At 31.7% G+C, this 17,649-nt stretch overlaps 3 protein-coding genes across 7 annotated transcripts; 1 reads left to right on the forward strand and 2 right to left on the reverse strand.

The window, feature by feature from the left end:
- The first annotated feature begins 572 nt into the window (after window positions 1-572).
- On the forward strand, window positions 573-5,664 carry LOC7467466 (uncharacterized). Of its 5 annotated transcripts, none has more exons than XR_002979192.2 (9): window positions 573-704; window positions 812-934; window positions 1,342-1,539; window positions 1,714-1,792; window positions 2,255-2,400; window positions 3,128-3,241; window positions 4,614-4,745; window positions 5,230-5,336; window positions 5,427-5,454. XR_002979192.2 is itself a non-coding variant. In XM_002325551.4 (9 exons), the coding sequence occupies exons 1-9, from the start codon at window positions 651-653 to the stop codon at window positions 5,454-5,456; spliced, it is 990 nt and encodes a 329-aa protein (XP_002325587.3). In that variant the 5' UTR covers window positions 573-650; the 3' UTR covers window positions 5,457-5,664. The 5 variants fall into 5 exon arrangements, 4 of the variants coding, with proteins under 4 accessions (XP_002325587.3, XP_052305302.1, XP_052305300.1 ...); XM_002325551.4 differs by having other exon boundaries at window positions 5,223-5,336; window positions 5,427-5,664; XM_052449340.1 differs by lacking the exon at window positions 573-704 and adding an exon at window positions 1,107-1,254 and having other exon boundaries at window positions 5,223-5,336; window positions 5,427-5,664.
- A 786-nt stretch (window positions 5,665-6,450) lies between these two features.
- On the reverse strand, window positions 6,451-9,307 carry LOC7494606 (glucosidase 2 subunit beta). Its single transcript, XM_024590827.2, has 6 exons — window positions 9,053-9,307; window positions 8,775-8,888; window positions 7,844-7,939; window positions 7,131-7,295; window positions 6,907-7,045; window positions 6,451-6,799 (listed from the first exon to the last, which is right to left on the reverse strand). The coding sequence occupies exons 1-5, from the start codon at window positions 9,168-9,170 to the stop codon at window positions 6,942-6,944; spliced, it is 597 nt and encodes a 198-aa protein (XP_024446595.2). The 5' UTR covers window positions 9,171-9,307; the 3' UTR covers window positions 6,451-6,799; window positions 6,907-6,941.
- Window positions 9,308-12,883: 3,576 nt separating this feature from the next.
- Window positions 12,884-14,315, reverse strand: LOC18108494 (LOB domain-containing protein 2). The gene is made up of 2 exons (XM_024590987.2): window positions 13,638-14,315; window positions 12,884-13,133 (listed from the first exon to the last, which is right to left on the reverse strand). Exons 1-2 carry the CDS (start codon window positions 14,299-14,301, stop codon window positions 13,066-13,068), a joined length of 732 nt encoding a protein of 243 aa, XP_024446755.1. The 5' UTR covers window positions 14,302-14,315; the 3' UTR covers window positions 12,884-13,065.
- Between the last annotated feature and the right edge of the window lie 3,334 nt (window positions 14,316-17,649).

A 17,649-nucleotide genomic window follows, 5' to 3' on the forward strand; every position in this document is an offset into this window, starting at 1 on the left:
AATCCAAGCACTTAAATATATTAATTAACCTATATTTTAAACACTAAATAACATTTTAGTTATATATCTTAAATTTTAGGACAATATCACGTAGATTTGAATTGTAACTCTTTAAAGTATAACTTTGGATAAAAAATTATTATTAATACTTGAATCTGAATAGTAAGAATAACTATAAAAAAAACATTCACTTATTTAGGTCATTTTAAATGAACATCTATTAAATCTAGAGATAATTATCCTAATTTTATGTATAGAAATACACAGGCATGGGAAAAAAAGAAATATAAAAACTAAATTTCTTAATTGTTGTCGACACAATATTAGTAAAAATCTCATAATGGGTAGAGGGTGATATGTCTTGGGTTGGTATCATGCTCTACTCATCAAAAGAAGGGGAAAATAACTTTACCACAATCTAATCTAATAATTAAGGACTAAATTGCTTAATTGTTAACTTTAAGCACTTAAATGAAATCATATGTGTAGTTTGAGAATTGATTTGTAGTTTCCCTATAATTAAAATCCCTCATGGGACAAAGCCCATGAAAAACTAGCTACAAAGCAAAAGAAAGCCCAACCCAGTGTCTCATATTAGATTCTACAGCCTCCCTCCCCAGCAGAGCTGCAAAGACAACAGCAGAGCAGCCATGGCCACGGAGCTTGAAGAACTGGTGGGCTTTCTTTCCTCTCCTTCCCCACCTGTAAGTTTCACTCTGCTCTTGACTTTGCTTTCTTTCATGGTTGTTTTTCCTTTTCCTTTTCCTTTTCTCTTAATGTAAATTAATTAGTGGAATAATGATGTTTTTAGGTGAAGAAGGCAGCTGTTGAAATAGTTCGAGACTTAACTGGATCCGAGGATGGGTTACTGTCTCTTTCCAAGTATGCCAGTACTATGCTTCCTTCATTATCTCAGCTTCTTAAGGATAAAAAGGTTGTTAATATCAATTATCATTTGCAAATCACAAAAGTTATATAATTTGTTAAATTTCCTGTATGTCAACTTTCCTGTTAATAATTTAGTGTTTTTTGGTTAAGGACTTAATTGAGTTGTGTGGTTTAGGTGCAAGTTTTGAGTTTCGTTTATAATGCTCTTAGCCTCTTAGGTACATTCTTTTACTTGTTGGAAGACGCTAAGTGCAGTCGCAAAAGGGGAACTGCATTCATCCCCGCACTACAATGCATGGCTGGCCTTGCATGTGGGGGAATTGTGCGGATGATTGCGCGACTGCAGTTTTGCAAAGTTTTGCATTAGTAGGGTTAGCATAGGTTTGGGTTTGTTTATTGGCCTTAGAAATGAAGAAGCTTTGGATTAATGGAATTTGATCTAATATTTTTCAGGAGGTTTCTGAACCTGCAGCAGAAGCTCTTATTAATCTTTCACTCAACTCGAATTTAGCTGCAAAGATGGTTGAAATGGGGATGATTAAAGCAGCCATGGATGTATTGTATAAACCAGATAGTAGCATTACTCGGTTGCTGGTAATGCTACTAGTTAACCTTACTCAATTGGATTCTGGTATTGTTTCCTTGCTTCAGGTACATTTTAGGCGATTTATTTTAGATTATATTCCTTGATATTGAAAATTAATGGTTGTGGATATGTTTCTACATTACACTTTCTTGAGGTGTGAGTGTAATGGTTTTGTTTCCCATGATTTACCATATCAAAAATAGTAACAAGAAATGGTTGTATTGTCACTTGCTTGTTAGATTGAGGATGAGAAGATGCAAGGGCTATTTGTTATGAAGCTGGTGAGATCATTTTGTAGATCCTCTGACGAAACTAGAGGTTTGTTTTGCTTCATATCTACTTAAATTTATTATACGGTTCAGAATATGTACCCAAATTTAAAATCATATATTCATATTTTTCCGACTTATCAAATTGAGTTCTAGTAGTACATCTAATTTATGCATATCAGACTTAAAAATGGAGAGTAAGGTTGTTGATTATCAGAAGCTCACCTGTTTGCTTCATGAAAATTACTTAAAGGCAGCCTGAGAGTGCTAGAAAAGAAAAGAAGAAAAAACTAACAAGGCTATTTTCTAATGCTCCCTTTATGAGAGAGTTGCCAACTCATGTTAAAAGTTATTCCACCCTGAATTTCAAACATTTGCTTCGCTTTTGGGAGCCTTGAAATTTGTCTTTTCTTTAGCTTATCCATCTACTATGTGGCTTCATGTCTTGTATATTATGTATACTTTTGTATGCTACCTTTTTTTTGGGTACTTAATGCCATGCGTATGGCAGATGATCCGTTTGATCATGTTGGTTCCATTCTTGTGAACATTTCGAAGAAAGAAGCTGGAAGGAAGATGTTACTAGACTCTAAGAGAGGGTTGCTGAAGCAGATTCTCCGACAATTTGATTCAACAAGTCCATTACGGAAGAAAGGGGTATACATAAATTATTAACTCTTTAAGTACGAAGATTTATTCTAGAGTACTCTTCAACAATTAGGTTTTGTTTGGTTTTGTTCTTTCATAAGTAGTGGCTGTTTATACAAGAGAAATCCAGGGAACGAATTTTGCAAGCAATTTATGAGATGTGGATGTCTTTTGGTCCCATTCCTCCATTGCTTTGTGCCTCTATTGGTGATGAATTGCCCAAAATTTAAATTTTTTCGGACCACAATTTTCTAGGAATTTGTTGAATTGACATGGTTTTATATGTCTGTGAATTCATGTGCTCTGTAGGACCCATGTTTAGGAGAAATGCCACCACTTAGACCCTCATTTTCTTTAGATATATATCAACCTTTTCTTCTTTTTGCATTTATAAATATTTTCTTTTGTTCAAGAACTTCCACGTCTAGATTTGTTAACCAATCATTTCCTTTAAGACATAGGATTGCTAGAAAATTGTTCCATACTTGCAGTCATCCTTTTTTATTGTGGTTTTCTGTTGCTGTTCCTATTAATGTGTTTAGGACGTAAGAAAAATTTTAAATGGCTTAGGATAGGTTTGAGATTGTTAATACTTAAAGCCCTTAAATTCAAGTTCCAAAAGATTTGGTACCCTACCTGCCACCTTCCTAGTTCAGGCTGACCTTAAACAGCCAAACACCACCCAAGATAAATAGAGTCAAACTGAATTGCTTGGTGGGATTATATTTGCTTACAGGTTTTTGGAACACTCCGCAACTGTTGTTTTGAAGCTGAGAATCAACTTCAGAATTTGCTTTTGATATCTGAGTTTCTTTGGCCAGCTCTACTTCTTCCTGTTGCTGGTAAAAGGGTGCCGATGTTACCTCTCTCTTGATCTTTTATACCATTTTCCCCTCATTTTAAGGAGTCATATGCTTCAATTAAACACTAATGTGTGTTGTGTGATGTATGCTTTTTCATAAGTAATTAAGTTTTATTTCATGTTTCAACTATAGGATAGAATGGGGGAAATTGAAAAAAGAAGGTAATGAATTATTTTTTTTTCATGTTTCAACCGTTGTGTAGGGAGAGTGTGCAAGGAGACCCAGAACATAGTTGCTAGTTGAAGCACACAACCTGCAAGATTCTTCACTCTCTTATCATAACCTGGGATATAAGGCATCCAGAGCAGCAACTTCATGTGATCCACCCCAACTCTGAATTAAAAGTTTTATTTACCTAGGAACAAACATGGCTGGATGACGTAAAACTACCCTGAACTTTGTGTCGAAGTAAACTTAGCCCCTAAACTTTAATTTTTTATTTATTAGAGTACCTTGACTACTTTTTGGTAAAAAAAGGCCCCTCCGTCCAGGTTTCTGTCCCTGTTATTTATTTATTTATTTATTTTCACATCATGTGTTTTCACGACACATATCTTGTTTCTAGACCATTACCTGTGGTCAAAATTAACGAAAGGGTCTATTTTTTACCAAAAAATAGGTCGAGTTACTCAAATAAAAAAAAACGTTCAGGGCTAAGTTCAGTTCAACCCAAACTTCAAGGTAGTTTTGGGTCATTTAGCCAACAAACATTGGACAACAAATAATCAGGAACTTCCCCTTTCAACCATGGGCCATTCTTCCAAGCGTCCATTTTGAGCTCTGAAACAATTTCATTACTGTTTTATGCTATTACCCATTCAGTTTGAAATTATGTTTAAGCACATGCTTATAATTAAATAGCTATAAGCTGCATTACAACAGTTTATTTATATTCTCTGCATCATATGCACACATGCAAAACTAGTTGACAGTTTTGAATCCCTGTTGATATGGATTTTTCTATTAGCTATCCATCTTAAATCATCTCTTCTTTTGGATGCTAATATGCCAAATATTTTTTCCCAGAGATAATAGTTCATCAAGCCCATATGATGCCCTGTAGAAAGAGATTTAACATTAAACTTGCCACACCCTTGAGGTCCACCACCTCTTCATCACTGGATTCTTGAATAGGAACCATTGAAGTACAAAAAAGTAGCACCTACTGACTCTAATTTGCAATCTTGTGCCTAATAATAAGTTGAAAGATGCATGATAGCAAAATGTTAGTAAAAGACATCATGCATGCGATTATGTTTAGATATTGTACTTCACCTATATGAATCACTATTTTTATACATCTCCCTCTTTGTTATTTTCATATGCTGAAAAGGCTCATTAATCTGGTTGTCTTTCCAGATATATAGTGAAGAAGATGCATCAAAAATGCCTCTTGAGCTTGGCAATGTACTCTCCTTTGAGCGTGAACCATGGGATGATCCTGAAATTCGTGTTGAAGCATTGGAATCTATATACTTAATCACAGTGCAGGTAAAATTACAGTTATTCTGTTTTTCCTTTTCTGACAGGAAGTGAGATGGTAATATAATGTAAAAATATGATATTACCATTCGATGAGCTAGAAGACTTTGAATAGCTAAAAAATAGCCAAATCAAACTTCGGAGCATCACATTAGACCCCCATTGAATGGCTGGCTTTATATTCAAACAACTTTTGAATTAGTTTCCTGGCCACACAAGTAAACAAATCTTTTATGACTTGATTATCTGTTTGCTTTTAAGTTGATATCTTTGTCGGGTAAATTACCAAGACTGTCGCTGAGGTATAGTAACTTTTAGGCACCACCATCCAAGTAATGCAACACCCCCCTCCCCTCGAGTGTTCAGTTAAAATTACAACATGAGTGTACTAAAATGTGTATATCTTGTTTTTCTCATTTGAATCAGAGATTTTGGTTTTCAGTGCTTTATTATGCTTTATGTTCTTATCCTTCCATGACATTGCAGGAGGCAGGTCTAAGAGCCTTTTGGTCTATGAATGGACCACGTATATTACAATTTTGGTACGAAGACGAGGAAGATCCTAAAGTAATGGAAGCTTATGAGCGAGTTGGCTCGTTGGTATGTCAATTCTCGTTAGTGTTCTTTTCACTGCAGTGTTTTCCTCTATTTGTTTGTTTCGCGCTGTATCTGACTCACTTCATTTTACAGCTGGTTCATGGCAGTGAGACATCAAAATGATGGTCCATTTATGTATGATCCAAATCAAATTGGCATCAAACTGATTGTCGCTGTCAGCTGCCAGAGGAAAGAATATTGTACCTGTAAAGTTCATTGAACTCGAACCATTTTTGGTGATGTAGCCTGTTAGGGAACAGTTCCTAGGATTTTCAAATATATAGGATAAACCAGAGAGGAAAAAAACAGCATTGCTCAGTTTTGAATTTTACACAGGTGTCTGTCTATATTAGTTTGCACCACGTTATTAAAAATTTTAAATTTTTTTTATTTAAAATAATTTTTTTTTTAATATTTTCAGGTTGTTTTAATGTGCTGTTGATTGTGCTGATATTAAAAATAATTTTTAAAAAATAAAAAAATTCCATCATGATATATTTCTAAGCAAATAACATTTTAAACCATCATAATTATTACAATCCCAAACAAACTTGAGTGTTTGTGATAACGGTAACGGTTTAGAATGCTTAATATATTAAGATGAATTTTTTTATTTTTTAAAAAATTATTTTTGATATTAGTTATAGTTGTAGTTATTTTTTTACTTAGAAATATATTAAAATAATATTTTTATTTTTTAAAAAATATTTTTGATATTAATACATTAAAATAATAAAATAATATCAAAAAAATTTAATTTGAAAAAAAAAATATTTTTAAAACGTAAAACCAAATATATTAACCGTCTTGGGCAGATGTTTTTTTTTTTCTTCTGTGGGTTCATTCTTGCTGAGGAAACTACACCAGCCATCCAGCGGACCAGTATTCCATGCCTCATCTTGGGTTCAGAAACTATTGAAATTGTATCGTAGCAGCGAAATAGCATCTTCAGAGTTCAGTGGCAATTCATTGCCGATAAAAGTGAAAAATGGGAAAGGCGGGCCAGCCAAATCCGGCATGCCTCTGCATTGATGCTCAAGTCCATTCATTAACCAAGGAAGCGTTCAGGGAGCAACAACAGAGGCATGAGAAAGCATAGTAACCAGAACTAGAAATATGCGCTGATAAAAGAAATATCTTGTATAGGTAAAAACATAACTCTGAAGCAATTATTTTCCAGATGTAATATTCCCTCAATCACAGTAAGCTGTATTGTGTTGCTATGTGTTGCCTGACGTATTAAACTTATCCATTTTAAAGTATATAAAACTCCATAGATTGCTTGACACACCCAGTTACTTCTTCAGCAACATAGGCTCTTGTACACTTTAGTATAATTTATACATCAACCTCCATATCATGTTCGAATCTTCTCAAGCTCGACTGATGAGTGTACTCGTATAAAGAAAAAATGCCCGTAGGCAAAGGCTGGTCTTGCAATAACGACTTGAACAAATCTATGGAACCTGCAATTGGTGATATGGGAACAAAAACAAATGCATAAAACATGATATGGAAATTCAGAATTTTGAGTTACCAAGCAGAACAAAAAGTGCATGATAGGGAACTTTACCGGAGATGGTTTGTGAGGCATGGTGGTGGTTTTCTTCAGCGGTAGCGTCTTCTTTTGAACTTGATCCGCTGATAATATATTCTGTAAATCACTACACAGGCTAGGATAACCACCTGTAGGATGATTATCACCTTCAATCCTGGTAAGAACAAGTACAAGCTTATTTGTTACATTATTCTCACTACACCTTGGTATGATTTTGAGTGTCTCATTGCCGAAAATACCTCTAGCCTTCTGGAATAATTCCTCCAAAATAAGTCCCCTTTTCGATTCTTTCATATCAATATGTGAGATATAATTTCCAGCTTTGTACTCCAAATCTCCACCCATGACGCAGGTGTTGGGGCAATTGATGCCACTACCATATTCATCACTTCCATCACAGCAATCTACAGATTATTAATTTGATATTCGCAGACATGAGAACAAATCTAAGTTCCATTTAAATAGATGGAAAGGTAACCTTAATGTAGCATATATTAATGGGTAGAGATGAACTTAGCAGTGCTACTCTTATCTTGATAACTTGAATGCAAGCCAGGCCATTTGAGCCGAAACCAATTATTAGCAAGAGGGAAACAAAAAAGAAAAGGAATCCAAGAACACTTCCTCCACCATGAGAGTCACGCCATCACTATTCCATAACTCTAGTTAATCCTTTAATAGACCATGAAAATATGATGCGATTTTAGCTAGCAAGTCATACAATTGCAGAAACTGGGAATCATAATCATGCCTAGTGTATTGACAAGGCGAGTAGACCATCAAAAGAAGTGATTCGCTAGAATGCCTCACAAAGTGGTAACTAGACAATCACAAATCAATGCAAGATGCTTAAATCTTTAGCGTGTGATGAAAATATCTAGCATAGAAGCCTTAACTAAATACTTAAATTGGGAACGGAAACCAAAGAAAGCAGTTCCACTCCTTTTCTTACCACAAATTTGATCATTTACACGGGATGAAAAAATAAACTTGGGTGTACTTCCTGCATTCCTGCAATAAAATTTTCCGCTTGGGCAGGCTGAAGTTCCTGCAGTACAAATCAAAGTCACAACCGAAACATCTCGGTGAGAAGTAAATGGCATGGAATGCCAACCCATAATCATTAAACAAAACTTGGTGGCTCGTGAATGATAAAGATGGAAGAATCACTCATTCAACTGGGAAAATCTGTATAATCATCTATAAAGTTGAAATAACAAAGATGAAAGTCCCAAACTTGACTGCCCAACATGAAAGAGCACACATTATTAAAATAGCCACAAGAAATGAAGGACGGAGAACAAAAACATGACTGAATGCTCCTTGCCTATAAAGGAACTTCTAAGGAAAGACTTCAGTCCAGTGGTTGCAAACACAAAAGTTACAATTCATATGCAAGGTAAACCATCATGAATCTACTTAAAGAATGACTTGATGCCCCTCTGGTTTTGAACGATAGGAATTCAGAGTTATCAATTGAAAAATCACATATTCCCAAATCACTAGCTCAATCTATTGTCGCAAATGTTTATCAAGGACACATATTTCCCACATCACTGCAGCTTCAACTTCATAATGTCATAGTTTCCATCAACAATGACGCATTCAGTGCCAGAAACGAATTTAGTGGACTTGTGTCAAGTTTTTTAAAATCATTTCTTGAATTCCCAAAGTAAAATATGCAATATCAATGTTTCGACCCATCTGCTGAAGGATCAAACTTTATCATTCTACAGTCATATGTCACACTACCATACTGACAAAATCAAATCATATTTTCAAATTCTCACATATCAATTATGAGTCAGTAAGTCAAGCCCCATGCCAAATCCAGTCTTCTTAACAAAATGGGACAAATGGAATATAGAGTAGTAATCTATTACCAGGCTCATCAGTCCCATCAAGACAATCACAGAAATTATCATTAAGACGGTCTCTACTGAATGACTTTGAACCATCCTTGCACTTTATCACCTGCGAACCAAAGTACTTCTCATCTGCACAAGTCACAAACATCAAACTTTTAGTCTAAACAACAATAAAAATCAAGACTTTACATGAAATTAACAGCAAGAAGAAAATTGAAGATGTGGGTTTTGATCAGAAACGCGAAAGGATAGGCATATATACACAGAAAGAGAGGGGGGGCGGGGGGAGGTACCTAAAGGGTGGATGCCCAGTAGAGGTGAAAGAGACTGAACAGAGGATCCAAGGAAATACAGGGAGATGATAAAAGGAATCAACTTGTTGGCATTAGTACATTGGGTAGTTATCTCCATGATTCTTGGGAGATTTTGAAGTTCAATTCGGGTTGCATTACACTACACAACCCACCATGTTTCATAGAACATTGTTAGTTGTCCTTTCTCTAGTCGTAGACTTGGGTTTTGATTCTTTTGAACTTGTGACTTTCTTTAAAGTCAAGCTTTCATATTCTCTGTCATTTTATTTCTTTTTTGTTCAAGATCTAATTAGTATTTATTTATTTAAAGATTTATTGAGATTTCAATAATAAAAATAGTTTCTTTTACCATCACTAAATTTGCTTAAATTTATCAAAAATAAAATAAAAAATTATTTTCTATTTATTTTTATATGAACATGTTTTTATCTTGTCATTTGTTTAGTTTAACAGATCATATTCATGTAAAAATTTCTAAAAACATTTATATAATTTTTTTTTTTTTTGCAAATTCAAAGCTACTGGGTTCCAATCCTAAATCAGTAACTATGAAATTCTTGAACTTTTGTTTCAATGCAAGGAGCTAAAAATGAATGAGATCATCCTCCTTGTACTAGGAAAGTAAAAAAAATAAAATTCTTGTATATAAATATCAATTAACAATAATTGAGGAGGGTAAACTATTAGTTGAAACAATATATTTTTTTTAATTTTTAATTTTTTTAATTTTTTTTTAATTTCATCAATTAATATTATATTTATTAGGAATTAAATTTTATAGTTTATTTCAGTTTGCTTTCTATGAAGTTATTTTAGTCTCATAACCCGAGTCACAAGTTTTGGGGGTTAACCCGGTTGACTCGAGGGTTTTTTTCTATCTTTTTTTGTAATTTAATTTGTTTTTCAATTTCATCTTTCACCATTTAGGTTGATTGAAAATTGAGTTTCATAATTTGTTTTGTTTTGTTTTTTATGAGATTATCACGGTCTCATAACTCGAGTCAAGGGTTTGATGACTTAAACCTGGTTGGCTAGAGTCTTCTTCCTTTTTAGTTGATTTTTTTTCAATTTTATCTTTTAATGTTGGATTGATTGAGAATTGAGCTTTATAATTTGTTTTATAATTTGCTTTTTATTAGGTTATCTCAGTCTTATGATCCAGGTTTAACAAGTTAACTCGGGTTGACTTAGGGTTTTTTTTATTCTTTTCTAATTGTTTTTTTTTCAATTTTATTTTTCAACATTGAGTTATCACAGCCTTATGATCCAGGTTTAACATGTTAACTCGGGTTGACTGAAGTTTTTTTTTTTGTAATTTTGTAATTATTTTTTTTTTGTAATTTTATTCTTCAACATTAAGTTGATTAAAGATTGACCTTCAATATGTTTTTGTTATTTGTTTTCTATGGGGTTATCATAATCTTACGACTCGGGTTGTGGACTTTACATATTAACCTAAGTTGACCTGAATTAATCCAATATGTTTTCGTTTTAATATTTTTTTAAGGTTATCGTTTTGAATTTTTGTTTGTCAAACTATGTTTTTTTTTTACGGTTGTCCATGTTGTTTTTGGACTTGTCAAGTTGATTGAAACACATCAAATCAATCTCTATACAATTTAAATTATGTTTGTTATAGAAAACATGTTAATAATATATAAATATTTTTTTTAACTTATAAAATTAGTCAGACCTACAACATAGCGTAAGTAAATTATCTAGTTATGTTTAATCACGAAGAGATTAGTCTTAAAACTGTGGCGAGAGAGGTAGCATAAAATTGGTTTTTACATTTTCATTTCATTGAATAATCTAAAGTTGGGATACCTTTGTTAGTTGCTAATCAAAATCTTTTGATATGTGTTTAGTAATTAACTCAATTGGCTGCTTATCAAAAATCACTTTACATCATTGTTATTAACCTAACTTATAGGTTGACCAATTAACCCAACTCCTAGCTCATATTGGGTTTTAAAGAAATTCATGCTAAAATAGATTTAATTTGATCTAATTGATTTATGTAGTAGCTCGGTTAATCAGATCAAAACAATAATTTTTTAATTATTTTTTAAAAAAATTAAAAAGATATTGTTTTAATTAATCTGAATCAAGCCAAATTAACTTTTTTAATTTATGACCTGAAATTTAAACCAAGTTATAACTAGGATCAAGTTTAATTACTTTACCCGATTAATGTTTATTGTTTATGAGATAACTTAACAGGATCCGTGTTAATATATATATAAAAGTTACATCATACAATAAATTTACATCATACAAGTTTTTTTTTCTTGGTTCATAAATACGAATTTTTTAATGTGATGAAGTGAAAGATCTATCAAACACGAGAAATTAAGGTATGTTTGTCTGATCCAGCAATAATATTTGTGCCTCACATTGCCTATTTTTGGTGTGTTGTGATTCCCTTATATTTTATACTGTATTTTGGCCTTGTGTAATATGCACTAGTTTCTTTTAATAGCTATGAGTTTGATTTCTTCCGAAAGGAAATTCACACACACATTTATAATTAAATACCGCAATAAGTAATCCTAAATGAATATGAAGAAAACATAGTTAAAAAAAACCTTCAAGAATACACATGATTCGTTAGATCATAACGTTAAAATAGACCCAACGCGTTTGGGAACGCGGTGCAAACCACGTTCCACCAAAATTTATTTTTTGTTTTTGTTAAAAATTAATTTTTTTGTATGTTTTGGATCGTTTTGATGCGCTGATCTCAAAAATGATTTTTAAAAAATAAAATAAAAAATTATTTTGATGCATTTCGACACGAAAAACATTTTGAAAAGCAACCTGCAACCACATTCTCAAACAAGCTTATTATAGTCTAATCATTCATTTATATTCTTGGAGTTTTCTATTTTTTTTAATACTTAACATTATTCAATTGCAATAATATTTTCAGTGTGTATATCATAATTCAAAAATGTGTCCATAATTATGCAATTCCCATGTGAGATGAAATTGGATCGAGATTGTTGATTTTTTTTTTGCGTGAGATGAAATTGGATCGAGATTGTTTGGTTTTTTTATGAATAAGTTTCATTTTATGAAGGGAATTTGGTGAGATTATTGATCTGTTACTGTATATGCAATTCAACATGATCTATAATTATTAATTAGGTTCCTTTATTTTTTTTTGTCAAAATTTGGGAATAAAAACAATTTTTTATGATGAAAACATAATGTGATGTTAAATCACTTAATTTCCACTAATAAAGTATTGGTCTAGCGGTTAAGGCACTGCTATATTCCTGCAAAGATGAGAATACAAGTTCGATCTCCAGGAAGCGTACTTATTGGGAAGGGCAACCACGAACTCCGAACGGGACTAGTGGTGTGAGGATACCCGAATAATAACAAAAATAAATCACTTAATTTCCTATGCTGAGTACTCTTTTTTTTTTTTTCGTTTATTTTTTTCTTAAGTGGTTATAGGCTCCAGCAATAAACAATGTCTCTATATTCCATTAAACCTCCTGTTTAGAAAAACAAACGACACGGTCATAACCCATTGCAGATTGGAAAATTTTACAGTAATTAGAGTAATTAATGATATTGTATTAGTATTTTCTTCTTTTTATGTTAGTTTATTTTTTTAAAATAAAAAATAAAAAATAACTAATAAAATATTTTTTTTAAATACTAATAAAATGGAATATAGTTCAAACCCATCTCTTCATTCCTTCCAAAGCAAACACTTTCTACACAGTACCGCAGTGGTACATGAATCAGAAACCATGAAAATAATCCATGTTCTTAAACATTAAAATATTCAAACAACAGCACTGCTCCGAATTCGATCCTAATTTATACATTCACACATGTATATTCACTCTTCTCTTCAAATGAAAATAAATATAAGATTGAGATACAGATGATCAGAACAATCAGGAAACCTGCCTTCTGTCACGATGGAGAATGAAGGAGCTAAACTGTGATGCCTTGGGTCCAAGATTAATTAGCTACAAGGAACTATGGTGTCCATCTTCTTCTCCCATGAAGAGTGTGCTTTCCATTGAACCAAATTCGCCTAACAGCAAACACAGGTGATATAATATCCCATTAGGAATTAATAATGCAGACCAACAATTTATTGCAAAGAAAAAAAATCATAATGCATTCATACAAGAAATAAGCCCAAAACTTAAGCATAATAGAGATTCAACAAACTCTTTAGAATTCCTTCGTTATTTGCAGAGTTTGATTGTTTTTTTTTTTTTGTGTTTTAAAAATGTTTTCTTTTTAAATTAAATTTTTTTTGCTTTAGATTAATATTTTTTTTTAGTGTTTTTAGATCGTTTTGATATATTGATGTCAAAAATAAATATAAAAAATAAAAAAAATTATTTTGATATATTTCTAAGTAAAAAATACTTTAAAAAACAACCGTTATCACAATATAAAATAGGATACTAATCTCACTAGTTCTAAAGGTGAGATTAATTAGTATTTGTGTGTACACACGTGCGAGTGAGATTAACGCGTGTTATACGCGGGTGCACGGGTCTATCTAATTTGCATATAGGGAAATTACCTGGAAGATAGTATTGTTGTTGATTAAATCCATTGATGGAATAGTGATGTGGCAACGGCGGTGGTGATGGAAGAAGAAGAGAACTAGCATCTCTTTCGCGCTTTGATTTATCTAGACTTTGCACATAATCCCAATGAAAATTATGCTGGATTGAGTCAGCAATCAAATTCTCATTATCATGGCCATAACTTACCATGTTATTGTTAGCTAATCCTCCTCCTCCAATACCGTTCGCCCTATTATTTATCCCGTAAACCATCACCGGAGACTGTTTGTTATACACTACGCCCCCCTGCTGCTGTCCATTTTGGTTTTGGTTTAGCGACGGATGTTGAGTTTTGTACAAGTCAAGCTCTTCCTTTAATCTCTTGAACTTCCCATAACAGCCTGAAACCGGATCATTTTGCCTACAAAGAGCCTCCCAAACCAATGAATCCGCCGTCTCTTTTCGCCTCTCTTCACTGACATCTTTCACTAATTTAACAACATTGCTAACACCAAAAACTTTATGAACAGCTTGAAATTCTTGGGTTTTCTCTGCTGGAAAATACGGTGCCAATGCACAATCCTCCGTGCACCTCTTCCGTTGATGCTTGCACGATGCGCATGCCGGATGAACCAGCGTACGATTGTTATTATTGTCGCTGTTATTCTCTCTTTGCATCCTTGTAAACCTAGCTAGCACTATATCAAGAAATAACATAAAAACAATAGCAATTACAATCATTAACTACTACCAAAACAAGTACAATTTTTGTTCATGAAATATAACGTCAAAGAATCAACAAACTAGGTCAATCAGCAACACATACCCTATTCACAGAAAGAAAAAAAAAAACCCTTTACGTACCGCACGTAGTGCACTAATTCATAAAAATAAGGAAGGAAATCAAGTAAAACAACAAACCGTACATCTGACGATGTGTCTTCAGGTGTGGAGTGAAAAGGAGATGTTTGTATAAATAATATATACTACATGTTACACACAAGAAGATAAAGAACAAATGATAATCTTTGTCTAGTGCACATGTAAAGATGGCTGGCCACCGTAAGAGACACAAAGGGAGTCGTTTAGAGTGGTTGATTAGGGTTTAGGTAGCCCATATGAAGAATAAGAACTATATAAGTATATATATACTAAACCTTTCGTAGAGGTTTGGTTTTATAATAGGAAATAAATCTAAGCTTATATTAGTTGGTTGTTTAAGATATTTGGATATTCAAGGTAAGTGCATTAATATGTAGCGAGCAATTAAAATAGTTTTTATTTTTTATGAATCACAAGTAAATCATATTAATATGAATCAATCAAAATAATATTTTTATTTTGATTAAAATAGACAAAACAACATAATTTAAAAAAAATCTAAAAAAATAAAATTGAGATATTTGACCAAATCAAACAATTATTTTTATTTTTATTTTAAATTTAGCCCAACCTGGGTTGAGTTTTATAACTATACTAATATGTCAAATGGTGAAAAAAATAAATAAAAGCAGACTACTAATTAGCTATGTTGGATCGTCTAATTAAGGTAGCAATTAATTCCATGACAATAATCTCTTCCAAGATTGGGAATGTATTGAAGTGTGAGACGTTGGTACTGTGGCACAAGGTTAGTTTTTCTATTTTCTTAGAATTTCTTATATATATATATATATATATATATATATATATATATATATATATGCCAATAAAAGTAAGAATATTTAATTTTATGTAATTAATGGGAAATTTTATATCACCAAAAATAGTTATGTTTTTCTATTTATACTAACTCTATTTAGTGTCATTGGGCTGTTTTCTATTTTATCATTTTTTTAGAAGAGAATCCCTTCAATGGAAAAAAAGAAAGAAAAAGAAGCAAAAACTCTTCTGTTGTTCAGCTTAAATCCAGGATAACATTGGGCAATATTTGAGGTGTGTTGATTGTTATTCTTTCAATTTTATTTTTTTTTGTTTATCAAGTGTTAAAAATATATAATTAATTATTATTAAATATTCTGTAATTTTTTTTCTTTTTTCTGAAGATGATGACGCTGATGATAGTTATGATGTAATAATATAATCTATTTAATGATTATTTTCTTTTCACATACAAAATTATACGCTAAATAATTTTTTTTATTTCTTTTAATTTGGAGATTATTATCAATAATTTTTTTTATTTTATTTTCTTTTTCCATTAACAATTTATACTTAAATTTATTAATACACCGAATATTTTTAATAACTAATTTTTACATTCTTAAAAAATAATATTATAATAATTCACTTCCATTTTTTATTCATAGCAAATGCCATCAAATGAGTATGTTTGGCCCCTAATGAGTTGCCTTTGCTATGATTAACGTGTTGTGCTGCTCTTAATTGTGTCATATAGTGTTGAAACAAATTACACAATTAAATTGTTCGGTAATACTATGGCATTGCAGTTTTGGTAAATTTATTGTTTATCTGTTTGAATTAAAATAAATATAAAATGCATAATTTATATAACAAGTTCAGTATCTAAATTAAATTAATTAAAAAAATTACAATATCATATTATAAATGTAATTTTACACTGAATTGTTTTACAATTTAAAGATACTATAAAAATTGACTTATGTATATTTCATTTCAAGAGTAGTATACAACAAGATAAAATATTCATTATTATTTATAAAAGCATTGCTAACAAGTATGAACACATTTATGATAAAAAAAAATATATTCATTATTATTTAAAAGAGAATTTTATTCTAAAATGCAAAAAAACAAAACAATTAAAAAAAATTAAAGGGTTGTTAAAAAGATCAGATGTGTTCGTCTAGCCTAAAAGGAAAAAGACTAGGCATACTTGGTATTTAAAAAAGATATAGAATAGACACGATGTCTGTTTAGGCAAACAACTTGTCATTTATCGGAATATTTTTCGTGATTAAAAAATTAATTTCTCGAGTTTTTGGACCACTAAAACCAAATTCTCAACTTATTTTATCCCAAAAAAACATCCTAAAAAATCATAGGAATGTCACCAACCTCATTTCCAATTCTAAAATATATTCAATTAATCTAAAAACTAAAAATAAAATCGAATGAAAAAAACCTAACGATTCTTGATATACTTTTTTTCAACATGGTTAAAGGGGAAAGCCGTCTTTATTGAACTCTTCTCTTTAAAGAAAACTCATTGACACTAAAATTCTAAAGTTTTAGGACTGAAAAAAAATATCTAAATTTACAGGGATTAAATGTGCAAAAATAAAAAATTCAACAACCAAATTGTACTTTGCCATGGATTGGTTGGTGACTATATAGAAAAACAATATAGTTATAGGATCAAAACCAATTTGTTCTTTGCCGTGCTGCCTATTGCCATATGCTACAGAAAAACAAATCTTAGTTTATAGTTTAATAATTTAATTGTCACATGGTATTAAACAACATATTAAACATTATCTTACCCCAATTAAAGATATACCCATATTGAACTGCGTTCATAATCCAATCCATTTTTTTTAATGTATAACGAATTCTCCTAGCAGTTTATACATAGTAAAATTAAGTAATTTTATTAGATTTTGAATGGGACATCCATAATCAGGAGTGGTATATTTAATAATAATAAAAAATCCCCTAATCTCACATTAGAATTTGACTCATTTTTCATCTACTTCGATAGCAATCAATCACCAAACAATTACACAAATATTTCTCTTGGGGGTACAAAATCAACATTAGTGGCTAATCTTTATTTATTTTTATTACAAAATATATAGAGGCTCGAACACGAGATTTATTGCCTGTTTAGCTACAAGCTTTTCACAAAAAAAATTTCACTGTACCAAGCCAATGTTATTAGTTTATCAAAACGTAAGCTTTGGTACAATGATAGTGACAAGCCCGTCGTCACGTTGCCTTGTTAATTTATCCACTAATCATGGTGACACCAACGTAAAGTAGGCTTTCTCTTTTGGTTTCTGCCATTTTGACCCTCCTGTGCATTGATTTCTCCATGCAATTGAG

The sequence above is a fragment of the Populus trichocarpa genome, chromosome 19 (assembly GCF_000002775.5).
Source record: "Populus trichocarpa isolate Nisqually-1 chromosome 19, P.trichocarpa_v4.1, whole genome shotgun sequence".
Lineage (NCBI taxonomy): Eukaryota > Viridiplantae > Streptophyta > Magnoliopsida > Malpighiales > Salicaceae > Populus > Populus trichocarpa.

Coding starts and splice junctions, on each gene's coding strand:
- LOC7467466 (XM_002325551.4), top strand. CDS start 651: ATGGCCACGGAGCTTGAAGAACTGGTGGGCTTTCTTTCCTCTCCTTCC. Junction 705..811: donor TTTCCTCTCCTTCCCCACCT/GTAAGTTTCACT, acceptor TGATGTTTTTAG/GTGAAGAAGGCAGCTGTTGA. Junction 3,242..4,613: donor TTCCTGTTGCTGGTAAAAGG/GTGCCGATGTTA, acceptor TTGTCTTTCCAG/ATATATAGTGAAGAAGATGC.
- LOC7494606 (XM_024590827.2), bottom strand. CDS start 9,170: ATGGAGATAACTACCCAATGTACTAATGCCAACAAGTTGATTCCTTTT. Junction 8,889..9,052: donor ACTGGGCATCCACCCTTTAG/GTACCTCCCCCC, acceptor TGACTTGTGCAG/ATGAGAAGTACTTTGGTTCG. Junction 7,296..7,843: donor TGTAAATGATCAAATTTGTG/GTAAGAAAAGGA, acceptor AATAATCTGTAG/ATTGCTGTGATGGAAGTGAT.
- LOC18108494 (XM_024590987.2), bottom strand. CDS start 14,301: ATGCAAAGAGAGAATAACAGCGACAATAATAACAATCGTACGCTGGTT. Junction 13,134..13,637: donor ACAACAATACTATCTTCCAG/GTAATTTCCCTA, acceptor GTTTGCTGTTAG/GCGAATTTGGTTCAATGGAA.